Source organism: Xiphophorus couchianus, chromosome 5, assembly GCF_001444195.1.
Source record: "Xiphophorus couchianus chromosome 5, X_couchianus-1.0, whole genome shotgun sequence".
NCBI classification, from domain to species: domain Eukaryota; kingdom Metazoa; phylum Chordata; class Actinopteri; order Cyprinodontiformes; family Poeciliidae; genus Xiphophorus; species Xiphophorus couchianus.
Window position 1 is genome coordinate 2,889,809 of NC_040232.1, and position 12,854 is coordinate 2,902,662.

The following is a 12,854-nucleotide window of genomic DNA, read 5'->3' on the forward strand; positions in this document are numbered from 1 at the left end:
CCAAAAAGTCCTCAGATTTAATCAACATGGCGATAAAATATCACACACCCCTCCTGCCCCCCCCCCCACACACACACCATGATGGATTAATAATAATGCTAAACTGTCCATCCATCTCCACATCTCTTTCCACCACAACACAAACACACACATTGTCAGACACACACTCAGGACATTAAATCATCTGATGATCTCATCCCAAATGCCCCCATCCCTCCTCTTTTCATTCTTCCATCTTTTCATCCCTCCTCTTTTCATCCTTCCATCTTTTCATCCCTCCTCTTTTCATCCTTCCATCTTTTTATCCCTCCCTCTTTTCATCCCTCCATCTTTTCATCCCTCCGTCCCCGGATACATTTTCATTTAGAAGATGCACTGAGGTGAAAGAACCAAAGAGCCACATCCACTTTACTCCTCACAGCTTTGGGTTATGACGTCTAACACACCATTAACTGAGCAGAGTGAGTTCTTCCCCCACACTGGGTGTTTTTTCTTATATTGAGGCAAGATGAGAGAACCCAGAGAAGGTTCTGAATCAATTTTTGTCAGAACTGGTCCAAACGGCAGCTCTCCGTCAAGCCTGACTGTTTCAAACCGCTCAGCACTGCAAACAGCTGCATTCAACTCTTCTTGGTGCAGAACTTTTAATATATTTTCTTCTGTTTCCCTCTTTATTAAATTTATCACATGTTTTTCTGTCTGCGTAAAGAAAAGTCAGGATGAGAATTACTCTTTAAAGTCTAAGTTTTGAGTGTGTGTGTGAATTAGGGATTGGGTTCACAGCTGGCGATACAAAATCTGCACAGGGATTTAAAATGTTTCTGTAGCTCCTGAAAAACGGAGGTCAGTGAGTCGTTGCTTCAGATTTTGCCTCATGTTCCAGTTATAGATTAGTAGCTGCCAACGCATGGAAAAACTAATGGATGGAAAAAATGTAACACAGTATTGAGTCAGCTTTTGTTTTATTGTAGTTTGCTTTCAGGAAGGCAGGTTTTCTTTTAATCTTTTAAAGTGGTTTCAGTCAGTGGTTTAAGGTATCCAGAGTTTCTCTTTGTAACTATTTCCGTTGTACCTGAGCATAACAGCGTGTGGTGAGCGCGTTTCAATAAAACCAGTGAAAACTTGAGGATAAAAAGCAGAGTCAAACAGCAGCAGCAGGTAGAACGTACCAGAAGGTTCTGTTCCTAAGAAACGGAAAAGAGTCCAGAACCGACCAGACACGGACCTGAAACACTCACCACAGTCACTGGGAAAACTACCACCAGTTCTGGAGATTTCCCAGTTTGTTGCTCTGTGTGTGTCAACACAATGCCTAGCCAAAAAGACGTCAATAATTATTAAATACTGTGTTTAATTTATTACCAGTTATTACTCCCTGCCAAACACGGTGGTGGAGGCTTTTGCTAACTTTGAAAACGTTTCGTGCACTTCGCTTCCTGTAAATATATTTTTGCGGATAAATTCTGAAGCGCTAATTAACTTTACTATTACAGTTTGACATGCGTGTTTAAGCTTTAGTTATCGACTGTTTGAATTCTTCAAGTAGTAAGACATTTATATTCAAACTCTTATTTTGAAGGTGGTGAAGACTGACTGCACAGCAGTAAGTTTCCTCTCCTCATGTTCTCTCTCTCTTTTTTCCCAATAACTTTATTCCAAAGAATAAACATACAAAATAAACAAACAAAATAAAAGGCAGATGATATACACAATTTAAACAAATATAGTCTAAGGGTTTTATATGTTATCAAAATTAAATTGCTCTTCAAAGGTTGTAGTCTTACAAGAGCAGGTATAACTTGAATTTAAGCTAGCGCATTAGCATTAGCTTCTGCTAAATACCATGTTAGCAGAACTCAGTTATAATTAGTGCTTTAGAGTTAGCACAACCAACATTTTAGTAAGTGGTGCCATCACTGATCCATAAATATTGGAATATCTTCTGTTCACGGTAAACATGCAGTCATATTCCATAAATTAAAATATATTTCCAATGAGGCTCATTTATCAGATTAAAATGATCTTTTGCAGATAACAATCTTTCAGCAGGCATTAAATTAATATTTTATTAAACCCTCATTTGTGTGTTAAAAAGGTTTTTATTATTGGTCAGACATAATATTCTAATGTTATCATTACTGTAAGCAGAAAATCATTATAAACACCAGAAAAAAAGGTGTCAGTGTGATTAATCTGTGTTTCACTTAGCAATTAAGTTGCTAAAATAAATGAACTTTTCTACTAAATTCTAATTTGACTTGTGTAAGAAAATCCAGCAGAAGCATTTATTTCTGCTTATTGGATGTAACAAGAGAGTTAGGTTTAAATATATCATCCATAGGCAGTCATGATGTTCCTCTTTTGAAGCTTCATTAATGCTAAACTATTCACAGATGTTAATACAGATGAAATAAAAGAAGGTACAGTATGTATTTACTGAAAAAAGAAGAAAAACAACATCAAATGGAGGCATTGAGAGGGACAGTACAGGTGAGACGAAGCGCTGCGTAAATGCTGGGAGACGGCATTTGTTTCAGCGAAGGTGTTTATAACCTTGAACCGTCTCAACAATTAGACATACTCGAAATTATGAGGTCGAGTTGGACTCAGACAATTAGAAGCAAAGGAGAGGAGAGATGATCTAGTGCAGGAGAAACACTGACAGAGAGGGGTCACATGGAGAGGCAGAAGAGGAGAAACACAGAGGAAAGTAATTAAAATACGAGAGGAGTCTAGATAGAGCACTGGGCTGGATCGCCTCGGGTGCATCCATCTCGGCGCAGACAGAAGCACATTACAAATGAAGGGTGCGATGCCGGCGTTTCGGGATCGGAGGGGAGAGCGTGTTCTCTAATTAACAACTACCCAACGGGCCCATCTCCTGCCACAAAACAACCCAGTCTCCTCCTCCCATTCTTGCATCCATCAACTTCCCTCTCTTTATAATCTGGAGTAAAGCTTTAACGCACAAACTCCGTGAGAAGGAGCTGATCTGGGAATAGATATGAATGCAGGAATAGATAGAGAGGTAATGAGCTCACAGCAGTCCAGAGGAGATCTTTGTTACATGGCTGTTCAGGGTAACATGGTGAGTTTATGAGAAACAGATCCTCATTATGTTTGGCTGTGGGTGTATATGTGTGTGCAACACTCACTCTACTGGGGGGTTGATGTCCTCAGCTTTCGTCTCGAAGAAGTGCAGCACCTCCTCGCTCTGAGAGATGTGAGGAGGAAGTCTCACCAGAGCCTGAAAATGGAAAGACAAAGGAAAACATGAAGGCTAGCAGAGGAAAACATGAAGGCTAGCAGAGGGAAACGTGAAGGCTAGCAGAGGGAAATGTGAAGGCTAGCAGAGGGAAACATGAAGGCTAGCAGAGGGAAACGTGAAGGCTAGAAGAGGGAAACGTGAAGGCTAGCAGAGGGAAACGTGAAGGCTAGCAGAGAGAAACGTGAAGGCTAGCAGAGGAAAACATGAAGGCTAGAAGAGGGAAACGTGAAGGCTAGCAGAGGGAAACGTGAAGGCTAGCAGAGGGAAACGTGAAGGCTAGAAGAGGGAAACGTGAAGGCTAGCAGAGGGAAACGTGAAGGCTAGAAGAGGGAAACGTGAAGGCTAGAAGAGGGAAACGTGAAGGCTAGCAGAGGGAAACGTGAAGGCTAGAAGAGGGAAACGTGAAGGCTAGCAGAGGGAAACGTGAAGGCTAGCAGAGGGAAACGTGAAGGCTAGCAGAGGGAAACGTGAAGGCTAGAAGAGGGAAACGTGAAGGCTAGCAGAGGGAAACGTGAAGGCTAGCAGAGGGAAACGTGAAGGCTAGAAGAGGGAAACGTGAAGGCTAGCAGAGGGAAACATGAAGGCTAGAAGAGGGAAACGTGAAGGCTAGCAGAGGGAAACATGAAGGCTAGCAGAGGGAAACTGGACGCAGCTGAGAGGCGACTGTTACAGTCACATGTATGAAAGATCCAGCATGAACCTGCTTTAGTCTCATAATCCAAAAACAACAAGATTCTGGGCAGTTTAATCAGTTAGGTTGGGTTAGTGTGCATTCCCTGTTTGATCAGCTTTAATCAGATTCTAGCTTATTTACCTAGAATGTCCAGTTCTGTTGAGGAAGTGTGAATGCACAATCAGACTGAAGCGGACCAAAAAACCAAACTCTGATCAGGCTACAAACCTAAGCCTTGGTTAGGCTGAAGTAAATTCTGATGCACTCCAGAAGTAAGAAGCGGATTATACTGCATTGCATTCTGGGTAAATACAACCAAAACCAAAGCGCATTGTCGCACTAGAGGGAGAAATGTCTGGTGGTCTTTTAAAAAACATAAAAGAGAAATCCTACAACCACTAAAACCTAACACCTCTCCATTTTTGTTACATTTAGTTTACACTCAGTGTCTTTTTCAGAGCCGTTTCCTTCAGTGGTTCCACAGGCGAGAGGGGGAACAGGTTGCTCAAAGGGTTTGTTTTGTGCTCATTTGTGCCTGTTTTTAAGGACATACTTACAGTCATTTATGTGTAAGATTTACAAAAAGGGCCGAGCACACATCCCTGAGGTGACTCTGGGGATGTGGATGTTTCCTGGATGGGACACCATTCACTCTTACTCCCAGCATCCTGAAATCCATTTCACCGAGACTAAAACGGTTACAGGAGTTTGTTCACGGTGAACAAACTCCTGTAACCGCGGATTTATTTGACTGAACCTGACAACTTTTGACCAGCATAGATTTGTGATATAGATCAGTGAACTGCTGCCTCAGACTGTCTTCAAAGACAGAGCTCAACCCCGTCAAAGAGGATCATGTGTCTCTTATCCATCTATATTTAATCAGCCAACCGACTGCAAGCAGAGCTGAAGCTCGGTTATGCAGCCGCCAAACGAGGAGCCGAACCGTGAAGATGAAACAGAACGGGCCTTTAATTTAAATAACTGAAACTGTCATCTGAACTACCTTCATATTTCAGTCATCTCCAAAAGAAGAGGCTGCATCACGCTGAGCATCCACAGCTGCCTGGACCCCAGCATCCCGTACTCTCCAGAGCAAAAGCCTTTGAAAACACTGGGTAATTACTCTTCCTCTCTGTTGTTTGTGCCTCATGAACAGGACGCAGGAAGTAAACAGTGTGGCACGCTTTGCAGCGCTGCATGAAAGGGAAAGCCTGCTGCAGGATAAATTACTCCGCTGCAGGTTATTTGCGTAAGAAAGAGTCCGTCTACGAGTGGATCTGCTTTTATTTCTGTGCTCCCAATTAATGAGCTGATACTCTGGCTAACCTTCGCTAATGCAGGCCAACAATACAACCTCCTAATTGTGTGTGGAAACAAAGCCGCTGTATTGCAGCCATTTCCCTCTGATAGTGTGGAGTTGTGCCAAGAGGAAGGAAGGGAGGAGAGGCGGGTGTGAAGCAGGAAAAGATCCTAATCCTGCACACATGAAATAAAACGTATCTAATAAGAGTGTGGACAGCAAGTGACAATCAAGTCTGTCTTGAAGTGTGTAATTACAAACGGGTAGTTCTTTGAAGTCGTGTATTTTTATGGGAAGGAAATCTTGAAGGGTCAGAACTTCCTTTGCAAACAGCTGGAGTTTGAGAAACTGAAGGTTTGACTGGTGGAACGATCCAGTCAGTCCTGCTGCTTCAGAACCACCTGATCCAGGATCGGTCTGGGTCAGCACCCTGATGAAGTATTCATACTGGAGGTGCACAGAAATAAATCCACTCTGATTTTCCTAATTTTGGGAGATCACGATCGACCAACATGCTCATGTAAAAATGATCTTGACTCCCTAAAGATCTGAAAATCAGCCACTGTCTCCTTTGCTCTGCCGTGACAGACAACAACCGTCACCTCACTGATACCAACTTACAGACTTAAGCAACATTCACATATGAGGTATTGATACTCAATTCAGATTTTTTTTTTGCTAAAATAAAACGTTCATACTAATTAAATGTGACCAGAATCAGACTTCCGTGTAAACAGTTTACAACCCCAAAGCGACGTAGAAGAAGAACGCAGACGACACACAGCAGCACAGTAATAATGGACGCCGCCATCTGAGGATCCATTTTAACGTTTTTCAGCAATAGAAACTGACAGTATCGTCACAAGATCATAACAAGACGAAGGAAGCTAATAAAATAAGAACACAACACGACATCTGGAGTGACTGTGACTGGTTCCTTATTATGACACTCGTCTCATATCAGTGACGCAAAAGTCGAGCAAAATGCAACATGAGGCTTTGAAAACTATTGGGTATGCATCCAACTTAGCTTCACATATAGAAGTGGCACCGATCAAACTTGGATCAGAATATGATCATCCAGACATCAGCCAAAATCTGAATTTTTACAGTTTGTGATGGGCCAGATCACAAAACCCTAATTCATACCTCTGAAACCTTTTTACAGTTTTTCATATTAAAACTATAAATCTCAGTGTGTTTTATTGAGATGTTATATGACAGATCACCCCTGGGAAGTTCATAACTGTCGAATTGATAAATGGTTTTCATGATTTGTTTCAACCAGCTTGTAGATACTGACATTTTTTGCAATTACTCTTTGCAAAATCACTCGAGCTCAGTCAGATTAGAAGTAGAAATTTCAGTTCTTCCTACAGATTCTCCATTATCTGTGGGAGATGTTCAAAGCTTTGCACTTTTATTTAGGGGTTTCAGAATAAAGGGGACTAAATACAAGTTCATTAACAATCTAACAATTTAAATTGCTATTGGCAACAAATATTGGAAAACATGCATCATTTCCTTCCACTGCTTTGTGTGAATAATGAGAATAAATTCAAGGAGTAGAAATACTTTTTCATGACATGTAAAGGAGTGTTTGGACTCCTCACAGGTCGGGAATGTTTCAGAACAACAGGGAGGTTTACAGCCAGAACTCTTTACCCTGCAGTAGTCATCGATGAAACGCAGCCGCTTCATGGCCACGTCTCGCACATGACTCCTCCGGAACAGGATTTTGCCTGGAGAGGGGAAAGGAAAAGGGACAAAAACAAAGAATCAAAACACGAGGAAAGGGGAAGGATAAACAAGGAAAAGTGTGATGTTATGTAGGAAAAATCAGAGGAAAAAACGGCAAGGAAACAGACGAGAGGAAAAAACTGGAACGTGCAAAGAAAGAAAAAGAAATTTGTTCTTGTTTTTCGGCGTAGGCAGTTAAAACTTGGTGTAGTTTTCAGATGAACCAGCAGATGTCAGTATTTTGCAGATCAACAATTTAAAAAGTAAGTTTTTTTTTTAAACAAAATTTTGTATTTAATATACGTGGATCTCTTCTGAGGAAGATTAGGACTAAAGAATCACTTTAACAAACCAATAATAACAAGATTTACAATCACACTCAGATCAGATCAGTTTTTGGTTTGGAGAAACACGAGGCACAAGTAGCAGTGGTTATCCAAGTGGTCTGGAAGAGAAAAGCAGGTTTTTAAGTTTAATAGTATATTTGTAAGTTATGCATTCTTCTGCCTGTTAACAACTAAAACAGCCCAGATTGCAGCAAAGTTCTGAAGTTGAGGATGTTTGGATGGAGAAACGTTGAATAGAAGCCGCTCCTTTCATTCAGAACAATAAGATGAAACTGCAAATCTTCCATTTTATCAGCACAACCCAAATAAAACCCAGAGGACGTCCTCTCCAGGGGGTCTTTTGTGGCTCTATTGTCCCTTATATGAAAGTAGGCTGACATGAAAGGGGGAAGGAGAGGGGGGAAGACATGTGGCAAACATCACCGGGTCCGGGAGGCGAACCCGCGACAGCCGCGCCGAGGACTCAAGACCCCCAAACATGGGCCGCGCCATCCCCCACGCCACTACGGCACGCCCACTCCAGTTATGTTTTTGATGAGTGAACAATGTTATAATATAAAACTCAAAAAAGTTGATTTTCCATAACACCAGCCTTTAAAATACAAAAGCTCCAGATTTTCTCCATCTTTCATCTGTTTTATTGGCCAGTGGACCGGTTACATCTGTAGAGATGCAGATTGAACAGAGCTGGCAAGTTATGAACTAATCCTGTCCAAATTGAAAATTTTAATTTAATAACTGTTTCAAACACATTTTGTAGACTGGTCACTATTTCTATTCATGTTTTATCATCAAATTGAGACCAAGGAATCCCTGAATGCCAGCAGTGGCACCTCTGTGTCCCGGATTATTAGTCCAACAGAAAGGTTGTTAAAGTGAGACACTTCAGTGCTGTAACCTAATGGGCTCTTTCAATCCTTTCCCATTAGAAAGCCCATTAAGTGTCGCACAGCGAGCTTTACCTGAATTACATGTCCGGAGAGGACGGGTGTCGTTTGTATCCAAGAACGGTGACAGAGAAGATGGAGGTGGAAGTTCGATCATTGTTGTTAGTGGGAAAATGTGAGAGCGATGCTGGGAGGACGACAGCTGGAGGGCAGGTGGAGACAGGGAGTGATTCCTGTTGATGCTGAGACTACGGGGGCGGCCACAGGGCTTAAACATTTAAGCATTTGCAAAAATAATCTGCTGCAAATAGAAATAAGAACCTTATTCTGTAAATTCTTCAGCAGAATTTGCCATAAATCAGGGCTAATAATGCAGCGCTGGGGAGACACAAGCCTGAATGCCAGCTAGATAAACAGGTGTGTATGTAGTGACAAGGCTAAAATCAACACACACACATACATGTGATGAAAATTACAACGGCGTAGCAAAGCCATTGCAGACAGAAAAAAAGGAGTAAATTTCCATCAAATTACTCAGAGATTTTCTAGAAAGTTCCTGTGATCCAAAAGTTGAAAAACATTCTAGAAAAAACACATTTTTAGATTAATCTCAGAAATCTGGAAAAATCTGGAAATTTCAGCTTTTGGAGAGAGAAAAATATATAGAAACTCCGAAAATTTCAAAGTTTTGTCTTGGAAATCTATGATCTATGAGTCAGTTCTCACAGATGTTTAGACTTTTCAAAAGTTTTTCCTAGAAAATTTCTGAGTAACATTTGTTTTTTGGAGCAAATTTACTCTTGTTTACTTTCTAACTAGATTGGCTCTAATATACCATCATCTGAAAGTTCATTCACATCTGCAAAGACCGAACATGCGACAGACATCGGGCTCAAACATGGCAGCGGGGAGGGAGAGTCACAGATATTGTCTCCTCAGCAGCACTCGCCGTGCCGGCATCAGTAACCAGCTCAGTGTGACGTCCCCTGAGTGCCAGTCATGCATTTTTAATATGGGAGCCGGTTCAGATAGGAGCGGGCTATTACCTGGGAGAAACGGGATGATCCTCTTCTTCGGATCTTTTTGCCCTCCCTCGATTGGGAACTTGTCAAGTAGCTGCATCTGTTGGGAAACAGAGGAGAGGAAGCCGATCAGTGTTAACGGCATTTAAAATTCAACATTTTAGGATTCCTTTGCTTCCTTTTTCTGAGTGCGCGATAACAGGATCGATTCCGTGATATTGACCGCAATCTCGTATATCATGTTGGAGCCAGGAGGCAATTAGCTTAGCACAAACACAGGACATGGCTCCTTTCAAGCCCTGAAAATATGGCCAGCAGCACTTCCAAAGATCAATACCTGATATCCTGGATCTTATTTGCTTGATTTGAGAATTAAAAAGATACTAAAAGTGAACTTTTCCAGTTGTAGCTTAGAGCGATGACATCCGTTATTGCTGAGGTGCAAATAAAATTTAGAAAAATACTTTGTGCTCATTAGTTAAAACCACTTTTTTTATGTTTTATCTTGAGAACACTCTGAAGGAACAAATATCATAAGAGAGACACTTCAGAGACACATCAAAGCTAAAAACAATTCTTCTATTTCATTATTGTAGAACTACGCTGCTCATCTCAAACTTAGAGCTGCTTTTTACATTTTTATGATCTTTTCTCAACTTTTGATAATGTTTTGGTAGATGCATGGCTTTTCAGAACATTTATCCCCTCTGGTTTTAAATCTGTGTAGCTGAAATGATATTTGCGCAGCGTAACCATGGCAACAAGATTTTTTTTTCTTATAATGTATGTAGAACAGGTCTACAATGCAGAGAGAAGGATAAAGTTCAAATCATCTCTTCCATCGATCATAATGGGGAAGGATCACATCAACAACAACTGCACTAGCCTTGGAACTGCCATGTTAGGACTGTAGTACAGCTTGTTAGACAGGAAGTTAGAAAGTTAGCATGTAGACTTGTGGTAGTATGTTTAGGTGTTTGTTAGCTTGTATGCTGCAAATTCTGCATATAGTTATGCTCCTTGACTAACTACAGTTAGTAGCTGTGCAGTTTAAAAAATTACTATGCTACATGCTAGCATGCTGCTAGTGAATCCTTTCAAGAATCCAACAAACATCTGAAAACCAGTAGGAGGTATTTTAATAGAACTGAAATTAAATTGTGATTAAAGTTTTACTATTTTTCATGATAAACTATTTGGAATAGTTTTGGAATAATTGTCTCAGAGTTGCAACACAAATGCATTAGAACCTGATATTCAGCATCATATCTGAATTAATGTAGTAAAGTACAAAATAATCTGATGTGAGTTTCAGGGTTTGTATAATTTTTTGGAAATATCTGGTTGTTATTTAATAAGCAAAGATCAGCAGACTACATTTTGTTTGAGAGTCAAACAAGTGAAAAGGTTTGGGAAGGGAGAGAGGAAGGGGCAGCAGACCTGCTGTAATAAAGCAGAGAGAGCAGAGGGGAAGGATTAAAACTGGAGTTCCTCCTGTGTGTGTGGGAGGCTGGAAGTCCTAAAGGAGAACATGACAGTGTGTCTGAATCTGATGGCTGTGGGCTGTAAAACACTCCAGGGAGCTAACATGTGAGCAAACAGCCTGGAGGCGCTGGGATGTTTGGAAATATCTGGAAACAGAAATCCATTCCCACTCGGATCCATCCTTCACAGAGCCACACTTTGTGACACAGTACGGGACACAAGGACGCCACTGGGGTCCCAATCTAGGTTAATAGTCTGCAGCTGCAGGTTTCTGCTTCTTTACTGTAAGATGCTGCGTTTGCAGCCCTGCTCTGCTGCTTCCTACACTCCCAACAGAAAGGAATGTCGATGCAAACGGAGAGCCAGCAGCTAAATCAGCATTTTCATTCATTTACTCCTGCAAGAACCAAAATCAGAGTCTGGTTGACTCTCCCTTTCTCCCATGCAGGTTTCAGGAACCTTAAACGCCCCACATGGATCAAGGTTGACTCATTGTTTAGAAGAGTCTCTTTCCTGGTGTTGAAGACAGATTCCTGGCAGGAGAAGCGGAGCGGCCTGGAATTGTTGGATCAGTGAGACAGAAAATGGTGAGAACAGGTGGGACAGTGTGGATCGGATGACAGCCTGGAACCGGTCGGCACGCTTACTACTTCCATTTGTTAACAACACAAACACAACTTTAAGTCCAGATGGTACTGCTGAGAGGAAAAGAAAAGAAACAAAAATTAATAATAAAAACGACGTGTATGCCAAAGCATTGCTCTACTTCCCAGACTTCACTGTCTCCTTGGTAACCAGCGCAGGGAGAGCGTGAAGAAGAGTTGTGAAGAGACGTGATTGGATGGAGCTTCGCAGCTCTGAACCAACAGTGGAAATGTTAGGAGTCAGGTAGAAAAAAAGAATAGGGGTGTTTTTTCTTCTCTCTCCTGTCAGAGGACAGGTTAGGATGATGTAATGTTTACTTGGCTGTCCGCTTTACGCTGAAGTCTCTCTGCAAAGCTGTGACACAATCAGGGAGTTCACATCGCAGGAAACCGTTCCCTCTTCTAAACACGGCAGATCCATTCATGAGAGTCAATAATAAAAGTTAAAATATTTACCAAACCGATAAAAAGCACTTCAAAACATCAGCACAACAAATTATTATTACACATTGATTTCTTCCAAACAAAATTGCTCATAGCAAGACATTTATTGCATATTTTTCTGGATTTTAGACCAAAGACCCTGAGGGAATCTCACAATCTGCTCACAACTCAGGAAAAGCTCTGCAACATCTCCTCCACGTAAACATCACCGTTTAATGGTGAATCGAAAACATGCACAGTTATGGCACAAGGGAGCAGCTTGACGTCGCTGATGCAACAATTTCAGATAAATGCCGCTATCTGATTTCCTTCTGCAGAAAGTGTTTGAAACAGAGATGGAGATCATGAGACAGGAGCCAACAAACAGAAACAGCCTCCTTCCTTCCACTGTCTGAATATTTAACAACAGATTCATAGAACCGATTTTCTGTCTGCGCTGCAACGTCTGAACCCCACAGGAAACATCTGCACACGTTTAAATGGACAGAGCAGGAAGGGGAAGGCAGGATTAACCAACACTGTTCACCCACTGCATGGAAACGCAGAGAAGCTAACAGCAGCTAACAGCAGCTAACAGAAGCTAAGGAACACAGGCTTAAACCAATCAAATGAAAACATAAAAAAGTGGCAAAAATATTCTATAGAAACTCATAATTCACGTTGAACTAATGCTGAAAACACAACATGTAAAGCTACAGTTACAAAATCAACAACAAAAAGTCGGGTGAAGCTCTTCCTCCACTAAACCTGCAGGTCAAAGGTCAAAATCAATTCTAATAACATTCAGCATTTTGACCAAAAGCTCTGTAATATTAACTAAATCAATGTAGGACATTACAGCTGAATGACTGGAATACCACAACCGTCTGTAATGTTTTATGAAGAGGGGTGTGCTGAGTACTTGTGAGCCGTCAGTGTCTTACCTCTATAAATGTTGAATATTGATTAAAAGGTTTTGGTTCCACTAGCAGATGTTTTTAACCCTTCTAAGGAGACATTTTTCCCATCTCAAAATGAGAAAACTTGCCACAGACCTAATAT

General features: G+C 41.2%; 1 protein-coding gene across 6 annotated transcripts in view; it reads right to left on the reverse strand.

Moving 5' to 3' along the window:
- Positions 1–12,854, reverse strand: part of sh3pxd2aa (SH3 and PX domains 2Aa) — a 91,126-nt gene that overhangs the window by 51,888 nt on the left and 26,384 nt on the right. For all 6 annotated transcript variants that reach the window (XR_003595355.1, XM_028016313.1, XM_028016317.1 and 3 more), the window contains 3 exons: positions 9,265–9,340; positions 6,910–6,986; positions 3,156–3,247 (listed from right to left, as the gene is read on the reverse strand). Coding sequence is in view for 5 of the 6 variants with exons in the window: in XM_028016313.1 (XP_027872114.1) it covers positions 3,156–3,247; positions 6,910–6,986; positions 9,265–9,340 (245 nt within the window). In the remaining variant the exon portion in view is untranslated. The remainder of the gene's footprint in view (positions 1–3,155; positions 3,248–6,909; positions 6,987–9,264; positions 9,341–12,854) is intronic.